Raw genomic sequence first — 24,890 nt, 5'->3', positions numbered from 1 at the left:
ATAGATAAAAAAACTAATTACGCAGATTACATGTAAATTACAAGACGAATCTTTTAAACCTAATTACTCTATGATTTGACAATGTGGTGCTACAGTAAACATTTGCTAATGACGGATCAATTAGGATACATTTAATACTTCAAATGTGTGTCCGTATATCCGATGTGACACGTCGAAACTTTTCACCCATAGAACTAAGCACAGCCTGGGACACATTCCTTTCGTTCTCGGACTCAGAGTGCCTAACAGTGAACAAAAAACCCAAATTAATTAGCAGCAATTCCACCACATTTACTTTATACCTTTATTACATTCAAGTTGAAAGTCTCCAAGAAAGGAGAAGTATCAAAGAAGGAAACCAGAGAGAGATAATCATAGGTTCCTCCACCAAGAGCAATATTCAAGTACTTGAGGTGATAGAATTTGCTAGGCAGCATCTGTGTATTGACCATCTGCAGATTCAAATACTACTAGGTTTCACTGTAAGACAATTATTGGTTATAAGCGTATGCATCACGAGTTGGTCTTTTTAAAATCTTATTAAGAGCGTATACCTCAGTGTCAGAATGTATAAGAAGCCTTTCAAGATTTGGCATGCTGGATGGCAGCTCAGTACGAGCATAAAAGGCTGCATCGTTACATAACCTGTAGATTTGCTTAATTTGCACTGTTTCACCAAGTGATACTTGTACACGAAGGTCACCCGCAAAGCGAAAACTGGAGAGATTTGGAGCTTTGCTCTCTATAACTCGCAGCCCGTCGCAAGTCATAACCTCTAGGTAGCTGAGACGCTGCAGGCATGGTATTTTCAGGGATTTTATCGTGCTGCAGTGTCTGAGTTCCAACCGCTCCAAACCCAGTGAAATAAAGAGAAGAGAACTTAGCCCGTTTTCCGTGATATTCACCATACACAGCTGTATTCTTGTCAAGCATTTCAAGTGACCAATTCTGACTTTTGGATGAAAGTTGCAACAGGCAAGATAAATATACCACAGTGAATCTCCAGATCCACCAGATAAAAGCTCTTGTAATCTGCATTAACTGATGACAAATTAATGATCAGCTCTTCAATCCCTGGTTTGACAGCAAGCTGAAGCCAATCGTTGAGATGAGCACGCCAGTTGGCGCGCTTAGCTTTATAGTCCGTCTATGTTGTTTGTGCTATAAATTGAACCTATGAAAACTCGATTTCTCTATGTTCACGAAGAAATTATTAAAGGTAGGGATAGGCATGATCTCTTTCTCACCAAATTTCTAAGACCAAACTCAACTTCGTTTGGAAAGTTAAAAGAAGACAAATTTTGCATGAAACTTCCCTATCACTATCCGTGCAATGTTTGTATTTCTTGTATCTTGCAAGCAAATTTGAATTTGGTCTTGAAATTTTGTGGAGATATAGACCATGCCTATACCTACCACTAATATTTTACACTCAATTTTTTTCACGAATGTAGAGATCTTTTACGTCCTGTTTTCAGTGGTTTGTATCTATTGTTTTCACTTGATCCTCTTAGGGTATGTTTGGTAGGGCTCCAAATTTGGAGCTGGAGTTGTGGAGGTGGGAAAAGGTAGCTCCACCCTTTCTATGTGTATTGTGGAGCAGATCCATCATAGTAGTGTTTGGTTCGGCTCCAGCTTCGCTGAACAAGGATCTGCCAAACATGCCCAGACTAGTGTGGAATATGAATTATGGCACTATTTTGCCTTCTGAATGAACTAGATAGACAGTCAAATAATATGTTAATGCAGCTATATCCAAATCAATTTGAATTCTGTACTGAGTTACTATGTTTTGTGTGGTGCAGGTCGGAAGATGCTTTCAGAAGAGGCATGAGGAATATAAGGTTTGTCATCGCTGTTAATGCCGCTATATGGTGTTCCAACATTTACTATGATGGTCAGCGTCGTATATGGCTGCCATGGTGATAATTCCAAAGATGAAAGTGGGAACTTCCAGGAACCATGAGGTGGGGTAGTTTGTGTTCCCCTAATTGTGCTTTAGACTGCACTGAACAAGTTAAGACTGTATCCCTTGTACTCCATACCGATCAAATATGGAGCCTGGAATATTTTATTTGTTTTATATGCTGAAGTGAGTGATACGTGCAATATATTGACATTATTACAAGGCTTCTGTTATGGATGAGAGTCATCTCGCTGGGATGTACTAGAAAGTAGGGGTGGTCTATTTTGTTTATTTTGAATGAATGGGTTTATTGTTGGCTTATTGTAAATTGCATTTCAACTTATTCCATTTTTATTCACCCGTGTTGCATTTTGAGCATATTATGTCGTTATGGTTGCTCTATTGTTTTTTCTAAATTGGGTCATTTCCCTTCTATTTTCTCTGTCCCATAATATCACAAAATTTGTTGGACATGAGACTTGTTCAGATTCGCCAATCCTAGGTTGCTATGGGACAGGGAGAGTATAAAATATTGAACTTTACATCATCACAATCAGAAGTATAAAATCGCATCAGGGAGAGAGGTGAAGGGGAGTAAGAGGCTGACAAGTGGGTCCCACACCTTTTCCACCCGAGTTTGCCATGAGGGCAAAAGTGGCAAATAGTTAAGACCATCTCTTAAGAAAGGGCAAAAAAAAATTATAAACATAAGAAGGGTATTTTCGTATTTAGATAATTGTCAAACCTAAAAGTGACAAATAGTTAAATTCCCCGTATCAGCATACAGTTACTGATGGTGTCTCTGCCTCTCTGCACGTTATTAACACCGTTCGCGAACATACTTTTTTTTTCAAGATATAAATAGATAAAAATTTAGCCTTTGGTTCAACAGAAGCTAGCTACATTAGAGTTGGATAACTTAAGGTGCTTAATTATAAACAACAGCCGCTCACACATTATCAAGGATAACTTAAGGTACCCAATACATAATCATAAAGGTTGGTTGCATGTTTCTCATATCGATCGCCGGTGCTTCTAAACCTCATCTTCGTCAATTCGACGCAATCATTTCGGCAACGAAGTAGCCTGAAACAACGGCTGGAATAATCACAGCCAAGTTCAAACGTCTCTTTGCTGTCTTGAGCCAAGTAGTTACTAGAGGCTGGGGCGCGCCATTGCGCGCCGCCTGCACGGATTAAAATCTACGATGAGGGAAATCTACGATAATTTGATAAGTGACATCACAGATTACAGTTCAACAGTTTGGATATCAATAGCATCGTAATTAGTATTGCTTCGTCCGTGGTAAATATCTTACTACAGATGGACACTTTATTATCAACGTAGAGCATCTCTGTTGAAATTTCGGTTCATTAGAGACTCATGGTTCACATGAATATACAATGTTTTCATTACATAATAACCCAAAATTAATAGAAAAATAATCCCTGGTACACATTGCTATACACTTTGGGTTTTTGCAAATAGGACAGCTGAAGAATAATGGGCCCAACTTTTCAAGATTACATTCAGCATCCCATCATATTCTGAAGAATCCAAACATGTTGGAATGTAAATAAGTACATGAAAGCATACGTTAGCCAATGAAATCATATATTGAGAAGCACATGCAGATAAATACCATACCCTAATAAAACCTTACCGCACTAAGTGCCCGAGCACGGAAAAACTGTTAATAGGTCAACCAGTGATAATGGAACACCAAAATTCCATTGATGTTTATTTATGAGCTAGCAGCTAATTAGAAGTGGGCAAAATTTACTCAGCTAGTAATATATACCATGCAAAATCACATTCAACACATCAACCAGAAAATATGATTTTTACCATTTAAGTAATGTCATTCAATCCTGCTACCCATCTATCCTCACAGCTGAAGTTGTAGCCATACAAGATAACAGTAAATTATAAGTGGAAGCAAAGCTATAGAGGAGCTATTGTGCCATTCATGCAATAATTAATATTAGGATATCTCAAACTGAAAGTGAGAAAAGCATGAATATCTCAACGACTAATCAATCTACAGAGGGCCCCCATCTTACTGATATATAGAAAGTAGTGGTGGTGATGGTAGTAGTCTATGATGAATAATATTGTAAATGATTAAATCATTTTGTTAGCTACTTATCTGTATATGCATGTGTCTATTTAGGTTTAGGGATACCTTTTCTTTCTAGTTTACAACTTCAACTATATTTAGTTTAGATCCATTGCAACGAGCAGGCACCATTGAATCCCTTTTCTAATGTAACAGAATGTTATGCCCAATTTTACTTTCCCTTGTTTCATCTGGTCCAATCGTACTCTTATATGGTTTCATTGAACCTGAGAAAAGTGGTACACAGTCAATTAACATATAGAGTAAAACATCTAACTATAAATATTTGCAGAGGAAATGCATAGAGCAAACCACAAACATTGATAACCACCATCTTATCAAAGAATCGAGGTTGCAAAACACTGATGCATTATATATCATAAACAGGTTCCAAGATTGTATTAATATGAGAGCTGCATAATCCAATATGAGTTATTTAAATATCACTTAAATACGGATTAAAAAGAAATTAAGCATTGTAGAAAAACATGGATCTTTAAATGCCACATTTCTATAACTCAGAATGAAGTTTAGAATAAAGGTGAGACCATTGTCAGATTTATTGGGACTACAGACAACTTCAACTGATAGAGAACCTAACTATTTTACTTTGCTTCATGAAGGGTGGCCACTACTAATGCCTTACTCATAAATTCTGGAAATACTTGAACATTACAGACATAAGACTATAAGGTGCAACCAGATCCCTTTTTTTCCTCTTCTATAATTCGGAGTTTTTCAAAGGAGACATATGATTGCGAAATGCATTAAACTTGTATACAGTAAACTTATTTAGCAGTACATGAGTACATGACCAGGCAAAATATGGAAAGAAAAAAAAATAGAAGTTATGGAGAAATCATCAGATAGGATATATCTACTGAACTTAACTATTGCACTAAGGGCAATACATATATGTTTCTGCTGTTATTAGAAGCATGCGATTCTCGAGTTTGGGGATTGTTTTCGCATAGAGGAGGTCGATGACATACAGTAGTAGGTGATCACTAATATATCAGTTGATGCCTTCCCAGAAGTAACATCAACATATATTGAACAAACGCACGGAAAATAATTCCAGCATATGTGTCAACCTGATGAAGGAGGAGGAGCATAGCAAAGACCAAGCCAGTGCCTTTGGATGATGGCAGCTGATGGACTTGGAAACCTGGGCAACACCAGCAGCTAAACCAACCAGGCATCGAAATTAACCAGCAAAACTTGGGACCGCTGATAGGTACTCTGCTTAACAGGCAGATGTGGAGCAGAACAATATATGACCTAGATAAATGGAAATAAAAAATGATCACTTAAACAACACACATAACATTAATATGCTTTTTAGTGAGTAGACAAATCATATGATGAACAAATAGATGTAGAATTACAGTAAGAAAAACATGCTTCTTTTCAATCTGTAAATTATGTGCGCTAAGTGTATTAAGTAGAACATTGAAAGGTGCCAAGAACAAACCCGGGTGGTGTGCCTCCTAGATTGGCCGCCCACTTCCTCTACCTCTTGTCGTTCTGCCGGGGTCCGCCGCCGCGATGCCCTGGCCATCCCCATCGACCTTGGCTCCAGATCTGCCACCATCCTTAGATCCTCTTCTTTCCATCATACCATTCGCTACCTGCATCTAATGCCGCTGCTCATGAATTTTCCATGTGAAAGACTAACCATGACTTATACCTTAGTAACATCTTACTTAAATCAAGCATAGTAGCAGCTTACTAAAATCGTAAGAAAAATGAAAGTAAGAAAAAAATCTCGAGTGAAACAAGACAATCCCATGGATGTAATTTTTCAACTGGCAAGCAAAATTTACCCAGGTAACAATACGCTAATATGTATGAACTATCAATTCCTGACCTAAAAATTTACCAGTACTACAGGATTAAATGTGAAAATTGGGACTGGCAAACATGATAGCTTAAAAAACTTCAAAGCAATGCCCTATAGAAATGTCAGTTATCAGAAAAATGAACCAATAGATAATGTCACACCATTGGGAAAAAAAATTATCATTGGCAACTCCGTTGTGATTTAAATAGCAGAAAAATGCAATCTTGGAACTATCTACAAAATAACTTTTCCTCTTCAGCACAAAAGCACAACATGTAAACTAATGCTCTACTATTGCTAGTTTTAACTGCAGCGAAATTCATCAGTACATTGATCAGTGTATTTTTTATGTTAATAGCACCATGTTTCTGGGAGCACACAGTTCAGGAAGCAAAGTTACAAAGCATAGTAAGCATGATATAAGCATGATATAAGGATAGACCTCACTGCTTTCCCTTTCCCACTGCAGGTTTGCCTTGCTAAGCAAAGCCTAAAACTCTACCAATGTTAAGTGAAGGGAAGGAGCTAAATATGAAGGTAAACAATAAGGAAGTAGCATTATTTACTGGGACACAGTATAGTTTACAGATGATTCTTCTTTTTGTCTGTAATACATCCATTATGTTCATCCTACCATGAAAACCAAAGTGATAGGACAGGCAAAATAGAAGTAACTATTGACGAGCTATAGGAAAAGAGAACTGAAAAGCAGGAACAGTGCATCTCCTGAAATGCAAGTAGGAGTTAATTACATTGGATAGCTGTTAATTGATGACCCTTAGATATATTAGTGGAATGAGTAAGCATGTTAAAGGTGAAAGCTGTAGTTTTGAAATATTTAGTATTACAGGTAAGCACTTAGTCATCAGTTAACAATTGGAGAAAAGCAGGCAATGCCTGAAAAATAATCTCTGAAGGAGAATACATGAATACGATTTCTCAAGCAATTTTGCTACTACATCGCGTGATAGGTGAGCATTGATCATTAACCAGGGAGAAGCCGCAACTCATTTGCTATAGGTATTATATATTGCTTGAATGTGAAAAGTACTATCCCAGAAACCATAATAAGTACCTCAAGGTCAGGACAGCAGTAGAATAAGGGATCTCGAGCATTGACTACCACCACCAGTTTCATGGAAGAAAAGAGAATAAAAGTAAGTATATTAGGAACTAAAAATAATCCAAAGAGGTTCTACTCTTTAATCCAGTAAAAGCAAATATGATTGAGCACAATAGAGTAGCACTTCCAGGGGAAAAAATGCAATAATACTACGGAACATTGAAAGCAAAGTCATTATGTGAGCCAAAATTTGCAAAGCATTGCCTTTAAAAATGCATGTCCTACTTATTTTTTTTTGGAGAAATGCTTGGTTTTAGTATCATAAGTACTGGCAAGCAATCAACCACAAGAGCGATGGATGAAACTGATAGTGAAGGTTAAGCATTACTCACCAGATCACTACGTTCGAGGACTCTCCAGAGCTGTCTCCAGATGTGAACGTTCTTCTCAAAGGGTGTAAGCACAAGCTTGTCATTTTCTTCCAGTTTGCAGAAATGGATCACTCTCACAAGGTGTCTATATTCAAACATTTAAATTGACAAGCAATGGCATTAAGTACTACATTTTTTGAATTGTTACATCCAACATATGCTATTTACAACTTATGCATAAATAATAATTGGTTTAATTTGCCCAAGAAACAAATATGCAACACCAATGCTCATGATAAGATTATACATAAGGTGGTTCAAACAGAAATGTTCAAGAGAAAGCTCATCCTCGCATTAGTCTTATCTTGTACCATAACCAGATTATACAAGATAATAAGAAATGCTGATAGTTGGATATCAGTCCCAAGGTCCCAAACACGCTTTTGCAAGTGAATCTCCATTTCACTATGAATTTCCAAGCATAATGAATAAGCTACAACTCGGTCATATAGCACTAACTCAGATGAAATTTCATATATGAGGTTGTTCAACTAACAAAATAGAGCTAGAAATATTGTCTCCGCAAAACTATTATGTCACTTAATCATGTCGAAAGAATGGCAAGCAAAAAATAGATATGAAACATAGACTTGAATTGAACCCACTTCAATTGAAGTACCTCCACATGGCACAAGACAGAAATTAGCCATCACGTGTAGATAGGCTAAATATAGAATGAGCATTGTATTATATATATCCTATAACGACAATGCCAATATTTATCTACGATCATATGGAAAATAAATCAATCTTTCGCATAAATTGAGGAAGAGTAAGAATGCATGTGATGTCAATACTTATAATAGAAAAATATAAATGGGGTGCTTTTAGAGCAATTTATGTATTACAAATGGAATAGTATATAGTTCTGCCCTCTACCTGAACTAACCAAATTAAATACATAATTTTGCAAAGAGAATATGTTTTTTCTAAAGAATCATAAGAAATTCTAGCGGACTATATACACTTTCTAAATATGCAAATCAACTGAAGACTTCTCCCAAAATAAAAAAGTGGAAATACAACCATTAACCAGCATCAACCATGACACATGGATTGTGGTGTGGAGAAAACAAAGTGGGAGGAAGCGAAAAATATTTCACGGATAAGGGTCACTGAAATGAAACAAATTAATGGTGAGCCCAAACATTCATAGATGAATGGAAAATCTAATCAATGGCTAAATATCGTAAGTTCAGAACAAAAGATGGTTGTTAGAATCAAACTAAAGATATATGGTCTCTTCAGAATTGTCTGCCATGCTGTCATTATTTTTTTTAACCAAGCAATGACTGATTTAGGCAAATTAGAAGCAGTTGCCTTATCAATTTCACTATAAAACAATAATTTACTATTGCACATAAAGAAAATACACGTTTTCTGTTCCTACAGATTTGCCCAAGAAAGGAGTAATATAAATACATATTGAGTGAATTACACCTATATAAACACTATAAAACTAAAGAATGGCATGTAAGCTAACAATTGGAGAAAATCAGGCAATGCCTGAAAAATAATGAGGTAGCTCATAGCCTCATACCCTCACTGCCCTCACTTGCCCCCAACTCCACTTTATCTCATCCTCCGCCAGCCATAGAAGCAGAGAACAGGAGGGAGAATATCAGCCTCCCAGCTCCAAGCTCCTGAATCCTAGCTTGCCCAGCAGCCTGCCAACGGTGGCCTGCCCCATGCAGCAAGCAAAAAGTCTTTTAGTTACTTTTTTATGCACTGTGGAAACATATTCAGCCAAGCTTCAAGAGTTTCAAACAAACCAAACGAAGCATTGTACAAAATAGTTATTACAGTTGAAGGAACCAACAAACATAAAAATAATTGTTCCTACATAGAAACCAGTACCAAACAAAATGTGTCGAATCACAAATTTTGGTCTCTGCTCTTGCAATGAACAGTGCAATATAAAATAAACTGGAACATACACAGCGATTCCGTCGTACTATAGGATATGCATTTTGAGTAGATTCTTACTTTGAACGAAGTCAGCCGCACGGCAAAGGTCCTCAAATTATGGTATACAAAGATAATCTCTAGTTGGTAACACCAGGCTTTCAATTCCAGGAACCTGTGATCAAACACAAATTTCAGTTATGTGACCAAGAACTGGTAGTTGTTTGAACATCCTCTCATGAGCAGCAGTTACAAACATAGATATGTAAAGTTAGGGAAATTTGCACATAATTTGTAAATTACATAAAAACAGCACCAGCCTGAGTAGGCAACATGCAAAGATAGATCAAATGTACAGTTGCATGTAAAACAAGCAGATTGTATTGCACGAACATTTCAATACCTAATTAGCATTTTTTTTTTGAACTGGAACATTGGTTCATTTAACCTTGTCATTTAGGTTAACCACGAGGAGTTTACATATCAATAACCTTTGGGTCTTTAATCTACCTTAATTATCACAGCCAGGTAATAACAATGCACTAACAAACAACGATTTGCTGAACCGTCAGCGAAATAAAAAGATATTGAGTATTTTTCTCAAACCATTGATCATATCAGTGGACATCTATATGGCAAACAGTGACACCTTCAGTAATTGCTCTATTCACATTGCAATATTGCACCACTGAGACCATTGGAACTTGATTGCACTATATGCACAACGTATTTTACAACAAGGCCATGTCCACCTCAATGATATCAGAGCAACCAACAAATAATAAACAGGAGCAATACATGCAGAAAGGAATTAATAAACAAATGCTGCAATACTTGCTTGACAGAACTTCTTCATATTATTCAGCCCACGTATTGGTCAAATAGTGGAACGATTTGGTTGTGTGACTACCTCTTACAGGCACATGGGAACCAGCCACTCGTAGGATTTGTTCAGTTCACGACACTGCAAACTCCAAGCTCCTTCAACAGAAGGTCTTGTGGAATGGAATGGCACCGAGAAGAAGATGCTGATCAAACCTAAAGAAAAATACACAATCAGAGCACAGCAAACTAAAACTCCAAATGAATCAAAACATCAAGACTGTAGGAAAAGTAGTAGCTCCCCAACATCAAGACTGGATCCACACTCTGAAGAAGTTGGTGGAAGCGCGACCATCGGCCACCACGTGCTGCCTGGTGGTGTTTTCAACAACAAATCCACAGGCGAACTGATCACCTGGACAGCTCTTTGGTGCCACCATTGCCGCTCAGTGTAGGAGCCAGCTAAGCATTGGTTTAAAAGCTTGAGGATGATGCAAGCAGGGAGAATGAGAATAAGAACTGAGCAGGGAAGACGAGATCGTGGCTGCCTCATCGTCAAGGTCGTCATTTGATCTACAGCCACCGGCGCACACCGCCTCCATCTGCCCTTGCTGGTGGGGGGAGGAGAAGTGGGGCTCCATTGATGTGTGCTTGATCCGCCACAAATGTCGGAGCGCAATCCATGTCATCGCCGAGGTCGACACCATCGCCAGATATGCCGAGGCAGGCGCAGCACCAGGCCAGATGTTATCGAAGGCGGTAGCCAGAGCCCTCAATCTCGACTTCTTGGAGTTGCCCACTGCCGCCGATCTCATCTCGCCGGCATCCGATCTCATCTCGCCGGCATGAGTGGCGCACAGGAGGATTGAGGGGACCAGGGGACACGACGATGGTGGTTCCTGGAGCCCATGCGGCGGCGGCGGCTTGCGAATCGCCCGGGTCGGAGAGGGAGGGGCGAGAGGAGGGGATGCGGGCTGCGGCGGCGCTTCTCCACCATACAGCCGCCGGCAGGCCTCTCCCCTCTTTATTGCTGTTGCCGCCTCTCCCTCCTCAAATCGACGGACAACCGTCCTGTAGCCCACGAGGTTGCGGCAATGACGGCCGGCTACACCAGAGATCGACCGCTCACAGCGGTCTTTGGCGGTGAATGACGGAGGTGCGGCGAAGGATGCAGCGGCGACGCTCGGCGATGGCGACGATAGCGGAGGACGACGCTGCGGCGGTCAGATCCGCGTCCCCCAAACACATGGAGGTCGGATCCGGACGTCGGCGGCCAGAGGCGATGGCCGGCAGCGGCGGCGTGAGCCGGAGGCGGCGCGCCCGGCGACGGCCACGCGAGGCAGAGGAGGCAGAGGCGAAGGTGGCAGCGCGAGGGGGTGGTAGAGGCGGAGGCGGAGGCGGCGGCGCTCGGTGACGGGGACGACGATGGTGACAGGGGAGAGCTATTAGCCAGCTATAAATATATTTTAATAAGATAAAAGATGAGAAAAAAGAGCAGCGGGCTACAGATCTGTAACTAGCTACAGCATGGACTCCAAGATGCAGTGTGTGTGACAAGTGGGACCATATATTAATAGTATAGTAAACAACTATGGTATGAATTGACTATTAGATCGGCTATAGATGAATTGGAGCCGGTAGTGGGCTATACTATTAAATTGCTCTAATGCGGAGGTGGCAGCGCGATGGGGAGGCGGAGGAGACGCGAGGCGGCGGCGGCTAGGGTTTGAGGGGTGTCACCGGGGGTTAGTGCGCGGAGTTTTTTGAAAAAGCCCCTTGTCTTCCGCATTTTAGAGAACAATCCTTATTCTCGATTTATCTCTCCTTTGCGTGCAATATACGGATTTCCGAAGGGCCTATGCGTAGTGTAGCACCTCACAGGAACTGTTCGTGAGGGGCTTATACCGAATTACTCACAAACCGGACGGGTTTTTTGCAAAATTCCACCGCCCCGCGCGCCCCAGCGCTCGCCCCTTCCGCCACGCTCAGTGGCCTGTTTAGTTCCCTAATCTTTTTTCCAAAAACATCACATTTAGAGATATGTATGAGGTATTAAATATAAATAAATGAAAAAACTAATTGCATGGTTAGGGAAGAAATCGCAAGAATCTTTTGAGTCTAATTAGTTCATGATTAGCCATAAGTGCTACAGGAGCCCGCATGTGCTAATGACGAGTTAATTAGGCTCAAAAGATTCGTCTCACGGTTTCCAGGTGAGTTATGAAATTAGTTTTTTCATTCGTGTCCGAAGAACTCTTCCGACATCCGATCAAATATCCGATGTAACATCAAAAAAATTTCTTTTCGCGAACTAAACCGGCCCTTAATTATACCCGATATGTCACGTAAAGGCCGGGGCAGCAAAATGAATATAGTCAGCATATATTCCCTCCGTCCTTAAATATTTGACGCTGTTGATTTTTTTAAACATATTTGATCGTTCGTCTTATTTAAAAACTTTTAAGAAATATGTAAAACTATATGTATACATAAGAGTATATTTAACAATTAACCAAATCATAGGAAAAGAATTAATGATTACTTAAATTTTTTGAATAAGACGAACGGTCAAACATGTTTAAAAAAGTTAGCAAGTCAACGGCGTCAAATATGTAGGGACAGAGGCGTTAAATATTTAGGGACGGAGGGAATATATCATAGAGGAGACGTTATCAATGTACTCCCTCCGTCCCATAATATAAGGGATTTTGAGTTTTTACTTGCACTGTTTGACCACTCGTCTTATTAAAAAAAATGGAATTATTTTTTTGGCTTACTTTATTATCCAAAGTACTTTAAGCACAATTTTTCGTTTTTTATATTTGTACAAATTTTTTAAATAAGACGAGTGGTCAAACAATGCAAACAAAAACTCAAAATCCCTTATATTATGAGACAGAGGGAGTATATAGATTGTTGTAATATCAGAATATGCATATACTAACTGACAGACTTACCCTGAGTTGCTCTTTATTCACCATAATCACACCAGTACAATATGTGGGGTAGTCTATCTAACTGTTGTCGACATAGCGGTCTAAAGATCTGACTCGTAGTCGATAACAGGGTAGCCTTCCTTCTCGAATCCGTGCCCGACGAGATCAGAGATAGCGCTTTCGTCTCTCCTGATAGTATCCGGAGACACCGTAGGGGACTAGCCATGCCTATCTTTGAAGTCGATATCCGGCATCTTGTCTTGGTGTATGTTGGCTTCTGTTGTTCCGTATATTGTGGTGGGTGTTGATTGAGGTGGTCGTCTATTGAGGTGGCCGTCCATTGTCTTGTCCCCTCTCCTCCTAGGGGGTCTTGTATTTATACCCATAGGTATCCCATGGATACAATCCGAGTAGTCTTTATCGTTTCCATGTAGAACTCTGGTTGTCTTTCCTTATCCGGAACTCCCTCCATATCTGAAGTCAGTTTCCGTATAAGACATGGTATGTGGTGGGTCCTACCGAGATGTAGTCGACTACTATTAGGTACGTGGTATCCATAACACTGACATATTATGGCTTGTAGGAAATGGATAGCAAAGGAAAGGAAGGAAGCAACCATGCTTCATGGACATCTGCAATGTCCTCTTTCATGTTGTCTCATCTAGCCAATCTTGTGGCTAGTAGGACGAGGACTTCCTCTGGCTTCAAACAGGCCCATCTCAACACATGTGCGAGGGCTCTCAATGAGATGTTTTGTACTAATTTTACCGGTGATCAGATTAAGAATCACTTGAAAACATGGCAAAAGAAGTTCACAAAGATGAACAGGCTTAGGAAAGTGAGTGCTGCTAGTTGGGATGAAGTTAATTTTGTTATTACTCTTGATGCTGAGCACTACAATGAATATATCAAGGTATAAACTCTCCTGTTCCATGAAAATTTCTATAGACTTTTCATTTTTGTTGCAAGCACTTATTTTGTTAAATATGTTACATGATAGGATCACAAGACCGATGCTGAGTTTTTTAACAAACCTCTTTTGCACTATGGTGAGATGCTTACAATCTTTGGGAGCACAATAGCTACAGGAAAGTTTGCAAAGGACTCAAGTTCAGTTCTTGGTACTGAAGATGTAGAAACTGAAAACGAAGAGGTGAATCGTGCTCCAACCACTATTGATCTTGATGCTGAAACTTCATCTGCAAGCAAGCCAAAGAAGGCCAAAACAACTGAAAGTGAAGATGATGGGCTGATTAGGGCAATCACCAATGTGGGTGACAAGCTTGCTGCTGCTATAGTGAAGGCTGGTCAGCCAGATAATACGCGCCGGTAGGTTTATTTGACACCCTGAAAAGCCTTCCTGGTTTTCAGGACATCCACATATCATTTTACTATGCTTATTTGGTGGCTAACCCTCACATTGCTAGAGCTTTCAATGGACTTCCATTCGAAAACAAGCTACATTGGGTTGCTATGTTCATTAGTGACAAGTTTCCTGGATCAATGTAGGGTGGTTGGATGAGTTATCTAGTTCTTTTGCTATTATGAATGTGCTGCCAATGGGTGGATATTACTTGTAAGGCTTGAACTTGTAGGGAACTTATGTGTGGCTTCTATGCTTGCAATGCCACTATGATTGGACTGCTATGTGTAAGACTTCAATGGGCTATTATGTGATCAGACTTTAACTCATTATTTGTGTCTTGAACCTTCTATGTGTGGATTGATGTATGCTATTTATGTGTGATTGTTTCTGTTCTTGGTTCTACAATGTGAGTTATGAGTGAGATTATTTTTCTTCAACTTAAATTATGATTTAATGGATGCATGTGTTGTATGGTATGAAAAGATAACATGGTTTGGAGAGCCCTATATTTTGCTGTAATCGAAAGTTCGGAATTGTAAACAAAATAAATTTTGAAAATAGAAAAATAACTATAGGAGTTCAAGTAGGAGCATAATTTATAAATAAAAATTATTGGAATGAAAATTATGGAAATTTCAAACAAAAAGATATTCTGAAACACAAATGACAATAAAGATGGGAGAAGTAATAGGCATGCTTTACCCATGTTGCCTACCAAGTAAATTTGCATGTAAATTTCAAGGGAAAAAGATATGTAAATTTGAATGTTCAAAAATTACACGTAATTGTCAAGAAAGTGCATCAAACACCCAGGTAAGAGGTAAAACCAGTTATTTCATCATCTTAAATATACAGAAAGAAAGGTATCGTATAACTTTAACCTTGCACCAGCTATCAAGCCATTCAGCATACTTACAAAATTTCTTTCCTACACAAAACTAGTGTTAAATACATGCCCCAATACAACGTACCTACAAGCCTTCCTTCGAAGTTTTTCTAAACTTCATGTGCAAACTTAAACACCATACATAACACGAGATGTGCAAGAACCACAACAGCAGAACATTGTCCAACTATTAAACATTTAGGATGTCACATCTTTGGTCCCCTCGAGATCAAGATGTCTCCGTATGGTTCCAGCTGGTTAACCTTGATAAAATCATGAGTTGCTAAAACTGCAGAACAAAGGGTCCTCAGTAAATACAAGTACTGAACCAATAATAACACATACAAGCACCTAAAAACATCAAACTGCCACGCTAAACAGTAAAGCTAAGAACATAAAACACTAACCAAACTTTTGTGAACACCGATCTTGCCCACACATGGTGTTAGGCCCTCATCCTCTCTCATCGAGGGAGAAAAGAAACATAACCATTATTGACATAGTTAAAATCACTAACTCGTCCATCAAACATGGCTACAATCTGAAAAAGAAACAAAAAATACATAGCCACAATGATGTACGATTGAATTTCCAAGGTACTTCTTCAAGATTTTCCAACATATGTCTATGGCTAAGCAAACTAGGTGTTGCCCACTTATCCAACTCAGGAAATAGTGCTATTGCACATTTGTTTTCCTCCCTTAACACTACATGAACTAATAAAGTGAACTTATTATATTTACTTGGTCAATGTAATGAGAGAAGCCTGGGAAAAACGTAATGAGCCTAAAAGGTTTCGGTGATATCATAACTTGAAACAATGGTTGGAATATTTCTTTGCAAAGTTGCAATATGGAAAGGAAGTACACATGGCTTATCAAGTGTTGAAATGAACTTACGGAAACTATAAATAACCATCAAACCAGCAAATGAAATGTTAACATTATGTTTACTCTAGCGATTGCATCATCTGTTGACTCGCACTGGGATTATAGAACTCATACCGCATGCTTGATAGAAGAGTCGGGCAGCCTTTGCTGTAGTCATCCCATGTGCTAGCTGACTTAATGATTCAGACTGTGAGGCCCCTGGGGTGTCAAAGTGTAGCTTGAGGTACCTGGATGGATTTAGTTTGATGATCACAGAGTATACATCTACTGTAATCTGTGGAACAAACATAATGTATAGTTGAATACTTACGAGTGGATTGATTGTGTGACCTGGTCGATAGGATTGGATTTCTTTTCATATGGGGTTTGAGTAGGTTCGATTTCTTCCAGCAGGTCTGTGACCAAATTAAAAGTTAATCGGTATGATGACGGGGAAATAAATTTCCACACTTTTGTATAGAATCATTTGAAATAAGGACTGAAAAGAAGTCAACCTGGAGTTGGCCCAACATCTGAAAGCCTTCTCATCTTGAAATCTCTAAGTTCTTGCTCGAATGGGAATTCTTCTTCAACTGGATCGAGGTTCCCAAAGCTTTTTCCAGATGAATGCTGCCTCTTGGACCTGTTCAATGACCTCACGCAGTTGTACTAAGACCTCTATGAAAATAGAAGGACCATAGATAGGAAGCTGCCACTTGATAGTTGATAGTCAAGTAGCCTAGACCAGGGTTTCCCTTACCACCGGTAACCGCGCTTACCGCGGGGGTACAGTAAGGGTTACCGGTGGTAGGGTTTGATGAATTTTGCCCAAATTCAAAATTCCAAACAAATAAAAAAACTTCTTGATTTGTAGTGGTAGACGGTGAAGAAATTTTTTGAAAAAGAGTAAGATAAATTCAAATTTGAGGGTAAAACCGAATGTTCATTAGAAAATGGAAAAAAGAAAAATGTAATGGACCTTAGGTTGCACAGTTGCACTGTTTATCTGGCCCATTAAGTCCCATAAGTGGGAAAAATATCTCCTAGGTCCTCTCATCTATCTCTATCGCTCTCTCTCGGCACATGCTTTCAAATGTGAGGTTGTTGAATTGTTGTTGTTGAATTATTATGCTACGAAATGTTGAATTGCTTCGAAGTCCATAACATAGAAAATGTCATGCAGAATTTTTGTATTTTACACCCAAAAGTTAGGTTTGCAAGTATCCTATATATTCTTCTAATTATCCCCAATTTCTACACACATTTAAGTGTTTTTTTAAACTTTTTTAAGAGTGTTTCTATTCTGCTACACAATTGGCAATAACCGCGCGAATATCGCGGTTACTGTGCCGAAAACGCAAAACCGCCGATTTTTAATTCAAATATTTGAGGACAAATTTCACGTGGTTTTCAGCGGTTACCGCTGGAGGGGGGGGGGGGGTAACAATCTCCGTTTCCTTTTCTTCTTGCCTAACACTTCATCAATAAGACAACTAACCACTTCGATGCTTTGGAACATAAACCAAAGAGGCTCCAGTATAAGGACATGCATCTTCAAAAGTTTGCACGGATAACTTTTTATTTATTCCAGGAGCAAGTCATATTTCAGAAAACTAGTGAAGGTTGCTATTAATCAACACTCACCTTCCGGATGGCAACTGTACTTCTGGATCCAACTGCGTAAATCCCCGTCCAGAGCCACCAGAGCTTGAAGCAGACCTGCGACTTAGCCCTGCAGCAGGACTGATGTCATTCAGTGTCTAAATAAATAAAATATATTGTTTTTTGTACTTACCAGGACTTCCAGGAGTAACACTATGATCACTGTGAAAAGCATCATAATCTCTTCCATATTCCCCACTAGTGTTTCCTCGGAGTTTTTCGATGTCATCTGCAAAGTCCACTGGGTGAAATCCCATTTCCCTGTCATTATCAACCTGAGGCTGCAAATTGAACCACTTATCAGACAAGTTCAAGAATGAATGTAAATGTTACAGCTCAATAGGAAAAGCTAGCATAAATCATTTCCATAAACATATAAATTTAGAAATAACCTGGGTTGGAAATGCCTGAGGAGGCAAGTTTCTTTGCTGTTGTTCTGGTGATGATGACTGCTGCCCTCCTTTAAAAAAGATTGCAACCTTTTCAGTTCGAACTTAGCAGATTAAATTATAAAAAACTTACAGTTCCCTTGGTGATCCAGAAAGGTGAAAGAAAACTACAAATTGTGTAGTAACCTGAAGATGGAGCTTTTGGGGACTTGACTTCAGTACATTCCTTCCAAAGCTGCATAAGTTCCTTAGGATAATAAAATTCTAAGGGTGACTTCTCCAAGGAAGATATTAGAGAAACGAGGGGCAAGTCCATGAGGTCTCTTATCTTGATTGACCGAATAAGATTAACTTTCTGCAATATTACACGGCAAAACATCAGATATGTTCACAAAATTCTGCATAGTTACAAAACTCTACACAGAATTAGGTAATCAAAGCAATTACATACACTGTTGATTCTGTGCCTTTTGGTAATGAGGCTTGATGGATCCTTCAGCCATGTTTGATATACATTTCCTGGGATCATTATCTGGTCGTTATCCATCATCACCTCATCATCTTTCCTACGTTTTTTCCTCTTTGATGATTTAGCAGGTTGCTGACCCTGGTTAAACAATATCAAACAAAACAATTATCTTCTTCATCTAGATGTTCCTGAAGCTAACGGCTCGCTTGATCACAAACCTTCATCTTCTGCTGCTCTTGCTCATTTTTTACAGATGCCCCCCCTGCAGAAAAGTTGTCAGTAATTGCAACAAGGCACTTGCACTATGGCACATATTAATGTACCCAAACCATGTCCAGCACTTATATCAGATATAGCAAACTGAAGTACAGATAGTCACGAGGAAGAGGCTATATGCAAGTCTTGTTTAGCAAGTAGAAAAGATTCAAATATAATATAAATTGAATTTCAGTCAGTAAACTAGTGTGAATGGTGACAAGTTACACAATGTGTTTTATTATCCCGTTGACAAAAGCCAAATTCAATGACATAACATGTAGCAAATTCAATGGCAATCGCTCAGCATCTCTACCTAGCCTCGCGAAAATCCAACCGTTGGAAATGTAGAAAGGCAACAGGAGATGATGAGTGAACTTTTAGCTGCTTAACCAACATAATATAGCAGAGTATATGATAAGATAGAATATCTAGCTGTTAAGAGATATTGACATAACCATCAAGTTCATATCCCTGAAGAAACTACAACAAATCATAAATTCACTGAGATATATTTTGATGGAAGTTTTACTTGTTTGAAATATCATTTGCATCTGTGGCATGCTAAAAAAACAGAGATGAGAATTGTTGTCTTTTGGCATGGAAACTGGAAAAAAAATCCCAATTTACAGGATGATAGTACCCTTTCCAAATTTAGGATCAAATAGACCAAACCATGTGCTTGAATTGACCTTGTTGAGCTTCTTCGTGAAGAGGGGATGAGGCAGCATGATGGTTTTCTTGTTGCTGAGGAGAGTCTTCCTGCCTAGGTGGAGAAGGAACCAGATTACTTGGAACCTGTGGGTGTCCATCAGGAGTGACATTGAAAGTTGCATCATCATCTGTTATGTCGAATCTGGTGACATTGTAACATTGCTCAATGAATAATTGTACTGGCCAAAATAAGGAACAAGAAGTGCAAAAAATGAATGGTAGAATAAGAGAAGAATAAAATTTTGCTTCACCTCTCAAAACGATTGAACACATCAGTCTCTCCAAGCCCAGACCCGAAATTATCGGCCAGGGTGATATTTTCTGCATCAGCTGAGATAACATATTTCAGTCAGAAAGTACACCTCTTAAGCAACCACAAAGAGTAATTCATAAGAAAAGAAATGAAAACCTTGGTGATGATTCTCAGCGCGCGAGAAGTCATCATCGTCTAGGTTGACATTAATGTATTGGTCATCCAAATCCTCCAAACGCTGCACATGCATGACGGATTTCAGAGGAATAGAGACAATCTGGCAAAAGTCAGGAGACTGAAAGCAAGACTATCTCGTGGTTATTGCTCATAACTTAATGCCATCTTTCAATGCATACAATCAGACACCGCTGAAATATACAGATTACAGGGATTACCATTCCCCGGAACCTTGTAGTATCAGCCTCTGAGAAAAGCATGGGCTGCTCCACATCCATATCCATGATATTCTCTGGCAGTGTTACTGCTTCATACCTGCATGAAGCCCCAAGTTTAGATGAGCAAACCATTACTGTTTTACTCTTGGTACAAAATATCATTCTCCATCCACCAACTTATACCCACTCTATGCTATTTACAAAAGTAAGTTGAAAAGACCCTTGGGATACAATCATTCAGAGGAACTATCCAGGACTCCAAGAGGGTTAAACTCATTGCAACAGTACAGGTATCAACATCACGTGAACATTGCAGTAACTATCGAACATAGTTCCGAAGGGATCAAGGGGATGATGGCACAGCCACATGGTTACATATCAGATGCAGGCCACAATGGAAGGAAATGGTACACCCACAAGAGTCAGTCCTTCGAGCATGATACAAGATTAAGAAATGTTTGCCTCCGGTTCCCAAAGGTGATGGAATTCCCTAGACTCTAAGATAGCAACATTTCTCAAGTACCAGACGGCCCTCAGACCTGCTCCCTTGGCACCAGTAACTGACACCCAAGAAAAAGTCAAATGTTCATCCCCATAAAGCATGTATCGCTCACTGACAATGCCTGCCTAACTGCCTAATGCCCTTCCAGTTTTTTTTTCTTGAATATGCAAGAGAGTTGCATATCATTTCATTAAGAGAGGAGGAAACACTGTGGGGAAGCAAAAGCCCTTCATCACCCTACAAATGTAGAGGACCTACATATACTGGAACAACATACAGACAAATTTATGCTGCCAGGAAACACAGATCATTTGTAGAATAGTACTCCTGCATAATACAGACATCGGCTGCTACCAAAGTCAGCAAGACAACAAGAGGCAAGTAACAGCAGGGTCCCATGAACCGCCAATAGACAACAGGTAGAACAGAACAATCAGTCATATGACAACATCAGGTACATCTGAAAACATAACAATGTACTATGCTGCAAGGAGATAGTATCATCATAAAATCAACATTACACAGATGCAGCATGCTCTAATCAGAACCAAGTAAGCTGATGACATATCAAAACTTGCAACTGTGTCAAATGACGAGTCCATCAGATTAGTATCGGATGGTGAAAATCACACACAAACTCACAATCCCTGGCAGCAGGGAAACAAAAGCAAACTCCCCTCGGTCACCAACATAATAGCATGTTCTTCAATCTTCCCTCGAACCCAAAACCGTGCACAGAACATCTAGAAACTTCTGGTCCTAGAAGGTCATGGAAACAAAGAGGGCACTTACTTGGCTTGGGTTTTGCCCTTGGGAAGTACGGTGGGGTCTGCGACTGGCTTGACCCGCCATGCCTCGTTGATCTCAATCTGTGTGAGGAGTTAGTACAAGCGTAATCTGAACCATGTTAGCATAGACAGGCAAATGGATCAAGGAGGAGGCACCAAAATTAGGTGAAAATCGAACTCGAATTTTACCAGAAACCGAGACACATCATCTGCGAAGAAGATCTCACACAGTTTGAGTCTATAACGAATCCAAAAAAAATGGAAACAAAAGAGAAGCAATCAGGGAGCAACTCACCATACAGAGCCTTCACCTTCCTCTCGTACACGATCGCCACACCACCTACTCACACTCCCACGACGCAAGCACCCACATCAGAAAATATCACCAAACAAATGCGATCGGAACTATGGAGACAACAAGCAAACTGGACTCACCCATGAGAATTCCGGAGAGCCTTAGTGCCATGGGTACCGACGGGTTCAAAATCTCCTCACTAACCCAAAAACCACACGCACAAAATCCCCCAAAAAAAAACCGTCAAGTTCGAAACGAAGAAATCAGAGACAACTGGATTCGGACTAATTCGCTCACCAGATTTTGATGATGTCGAGCTTGTCAAGCCGCTTCCGGTTGATCTTCGAGTGAAGCGTCGCCGCCATCCTGCGAAAAAAAAAGCGGAGTAATCAGCGGCCTAATCAACTCCAACCAAGTGGCGAACATTCGGATTTCGGAGCGGAACGAGCAGAGAAATCGCAGAAAACAATATAGAACGGAGCACCGCAGAACGGCGCATGAGAAGAGAAGCCGAAAGGACGCGATCGAGAGGAGCGGAGAGCGAAGCAAACCCACCATATCTGGCCGAGCGGAGCCTTCCGCGCGAGGAGCTGGTGCGAGTAGAACATTCTCGATCGCGAGGAGGGAGGGAATGGATGAGCGAGTGAGAGTGGAGGCGCTGCGCCGCTGCGGCGGCGGAGAGAGCAGGTGAGAGGTGGAGTGGGGTTTTTGCGATGGTTGCGTGGGGTGGGTGTTCAGACCTCGGAGAGAGGAAGAAGGGAGGGAGGTTTGTGGGGGAAGAAAGACATCAGGGGGGCAGATCGGTGAAATGTTTTGCGCGTAAAGGGTAGTCTCGGTAATCCACCGCGCCGGAGCCACTCATGGGCCAAGGCCTTCCGGGCCCAAAATAATTTTTCACTATTGTCTCCCCGAATAAGTCCATTAACCGTACCCCGTCTTCACTCGAGTTTAATTGGCATTCCTAAAACACAATACCAAAATCCTTTTACCCTTCATCCTGGCAAAACCGTCCAAATCAAATACCATGATAGTATGAAAGACTAGTTTCGCTCACGTGACATCCTAGTCAGCAAGAAATATTAAAAAAAACATGAGGAGTCCACATGTAAGTGAGAAGAAAAATATGTGAGCCCACATATCAGTGCCCACTTCTTTCTCTTCTCTTTTTCCCCAAGGAATAAGTTCACTTTGGGTCCCTCTATTTGTCGCCAGTCCGATTTTCGTCCCTTGACCGCAAAACCGGATACGACCCGTCCCTCAACTTACGAAAACCGGGCAAACGAGGTCGCTCGGAGGTTTTGATAGCGGTTTTGGCTGACGTGGCGTCTACGTGGCTAATTTGACTCGGTCTTCATCTGACATGGCACTGACGTGGCGCTTACGTGGCAATTCGATCCGGAAAAATAATAAAGTCTGTGGGACCCATATGTCATTTTCACACATAAAATAATTTTTAAAATAGTGGGACCCACGTGGACCCCACGTGTCATACTCACCTCCTCATCTTCTTCCTCCCTCTCCATCTCCCCTCTCTCCATCTCTCTCCTCTCCTCTCCAGCCTCCAGGCACCACGGCTCACGGGGTCACGGGGAGGTCCGGCGGTGGCGGTCGGCGACGTGACAACCGCCGGCGGCGGCGAGCTCCACCTCTTGGCGTAGCCGTGCAGCCGCGCACGTTTCTGACCCCGCGCGCGCGTGGCTGTTTGACGGCGTGGGCGGCACGGATGGATTCATGGATCTAATCCCGCACCAGCACGTAGCCCCCCCCCCCCCATGACGCGACGGCGAGACGGTGACGGCTGGCGATGTTGCTCTCACGCCTCAGCTCGCTGGGGTTTTGAGTTTTGACCACCGGAATGAACTTTGTTCCGATGCAGTTCTTGCTAATAATGCCTTTACCTACTCACCTCTCGTCAGTAACCAGTAATTGCTAATTGCTCACAGATCATCACTTAGCTGCGGATGGCCATCATTAATTCTCAGTGTAGCACTGTGTTTTTCGCAAGTCGCAATGCAACAGTGTGTGAACTCTCGAAGCCTGTAAATTACTCCCATGCATGCATGGATCGCTTGTCGATCGATTAATTAATTAAAAGGTCTTGTGCTACATCATCTACATCATGGCTAGGCCGTAGTACATTGTGTAAGCATAGGACTTGTACAGTTTCTTTCATGCAGTCGGTAGCATTTACACGCATACATTAGTACGAGTACTCAATTGACGGTAGCTCGTATGATTCAGCCGATGAGTCAGATGGAATTGATCGCCTAATCTTGAGTTCTTGACCCCTCTTCGACGCCGACGATTGATCGAGGCATCGAAATGACTCCTCACATGGCTAGCTAGCTTAATTGCGACGAAACTGAAATGATATTATTTGATGCTACTGCTAATTTTTTCTCTCGATGCAAATTAATGCTGGCAGTTGAAGATGTGCTCTCTCTCGCCGGCGTGAGAGCGACGTCGCCGGCCGTCGCAGTCTCGCCGTCGCGTCGCGAGGGGGCTACGTGCTGGCGCGGGATTAGATTCATGAATCCATCCGTGCCGCCCACGCCGTCAGACAGCCACGCGCACGCGCGCGGCTGCACGGCTACGCCGAGAGGTGGAGCTCACCGCCGCTGGCGGCTGTCGCGTCGCCGGCCACCACCGCCGGACCTCCCCGTGACCCCATGAGTCGTGGCGCTTGGAGGCTGGACCGCTGGAGAGAGGAGGGGAGAGAGATGGAGAGAGGGGAGATGGAAAGGGAGGAGGAAGAAGATGAGGGGGGTGAGGGTGAGTATGACATGTGGGGCCCACGTGGGTCCCACTATTTTTTAATTATTTTGTGTGAAAATGACATGTGGGTCCCACGAGCTTTATTATTTTTCTAGATCGAATTGCCACATAAGCACCACGTCAGTGCCACGTCAGATGAAGACCGAGTCAAATTAGCCACGTAGGCGCCACGTCAGCCAAAACCGCTATCAAAACCGCCAAGGGACCTCGTTTGTCTGGTTTTCGTAAGTTGAGGGACGGGTCGTAT

At 41.1% G+C, this 24,890-nt stretch overlaps 1 protein-coding gene, 1 long non-coding RNA gene and 2 pseudogenes across 8 annotated transcripts; 1 reads left to right on the top strand and 3 right to left on the bottom strand.

Annotated features, from left to right (window-relative positions):
* Positions 1-296: 296 nt before the first annotated feature.
* Positions 297-1,853, bottom strand: LOC127774305 (uncharacterized; annotated as a pseudogene).
* Positions 1,854-2,760: 907 nt separating this feature from the next.
* LOC127773209 (uncharacterized) lies at positions 2,761-11,803 on the bottom strand. 6 transcript variants are annotated; one of them, XR_008017540.1, is made up of 8 exons: positions 10,178-11,803; positions 9,349-9,442; positions 8,903-9,043; positions 7,324-7,447; positions 6,944-6,987; positions 5,500-5,662; positions 4,092-5,306; positions 2,765-3,453 (listed from the first exon to the last, which is right to left on the bottom strand). It is a non-coding gene; the product is annotated as an uncharacterized LOC127773209 (long non-coding RNA). The 6 variants fall into 6 exon arrangements; XR_008017542.1 differs by having other exon boundaries at positions 2,776-5,306; positions 10,178-10,305; positions 10,397-11,803; XR_008017539.1 differs by having other exon boundaries at positions 2,784-4,252; positions 5,120-5,306.
* A 1,808-nt stretch (positions 11,804-13,611) lies between these two features.
* Positions 13,612-14,534, top strand: LOC127774304 (uncharacterized; annotated as a pseudogene).
* Positions 14,535-15,151: 617 nt separating this feature from the next.
* On the bottom strand, positions 15,152-22,620 carry LOC127772874 (sister chromatid cohesion 1 protein 1). Of its 2 annotated transcripts, XM_052298859.1 has the most exons (21): positions 22,424-22,620; positions 22,166-22,234; positions 22,009-22,067; positions 21,869-21,913; positions 21,763-21,782; positions 21,578-21,654; positions 20,284-20,380; positions 20,045-20,126; positions 19,887-19,965; positions 19,614-19,777; positions 18,885-18,928; positions 18,649-18,804; positions 18,384-18,552; positions 18,201-18,268; positions 17,942-18,089; positions 17,791-17,878; positions 16,662-16,789; positions 16,478-16,562; positions 16,282-16,394; positions 15,685-15,818; positions 15,152-15,566 (listed from the first exon to the last, which is right to left on the bottom strand). In XM_052298859.1, the coding sequence occupies exons 1-20, from the start codon at positions 22,474-22,476 to the stop codon at positions 15,802-15,804; spliced, it is 1,761 nt and encodes a 586-aa protein (XP_052154819.1). In that variant the 5' UTR covers positions 22,477-22,620; the 3' UTR covers positions 15,152-15,566; positions 15,685-15,801. The 2 variants fall into 2 exon arrangements, with proteins under 2 accessions (XP_052154819.1, XP_052154818.1); XM_052298858.1 differs by lacking the exon at positions 15,685-15,818 and having other exon boundaries at positions 15,155-15,566.
* Positions 22,621-24,890: the final 2,270 nt, after the last annotated feature.

The sequence above is a fragment of the Oryza glaberrima genome, chromosome 5, assembly GCF_000147395.1.
Source record: "Oryza glaberrima chromosome 5, OglaRS2, whole genome shotgun sequence".
NCBI lineage: Eukaryota > Viridiplantae > Streptophyta > Magnoliopsida > Poales > Poaceae > Oryza > Oryza glaberrima.
Note: the sequence above shows the minus strand (reverse complement) of the source record. Positions and strands in the feature narration are given on the sequence as shown.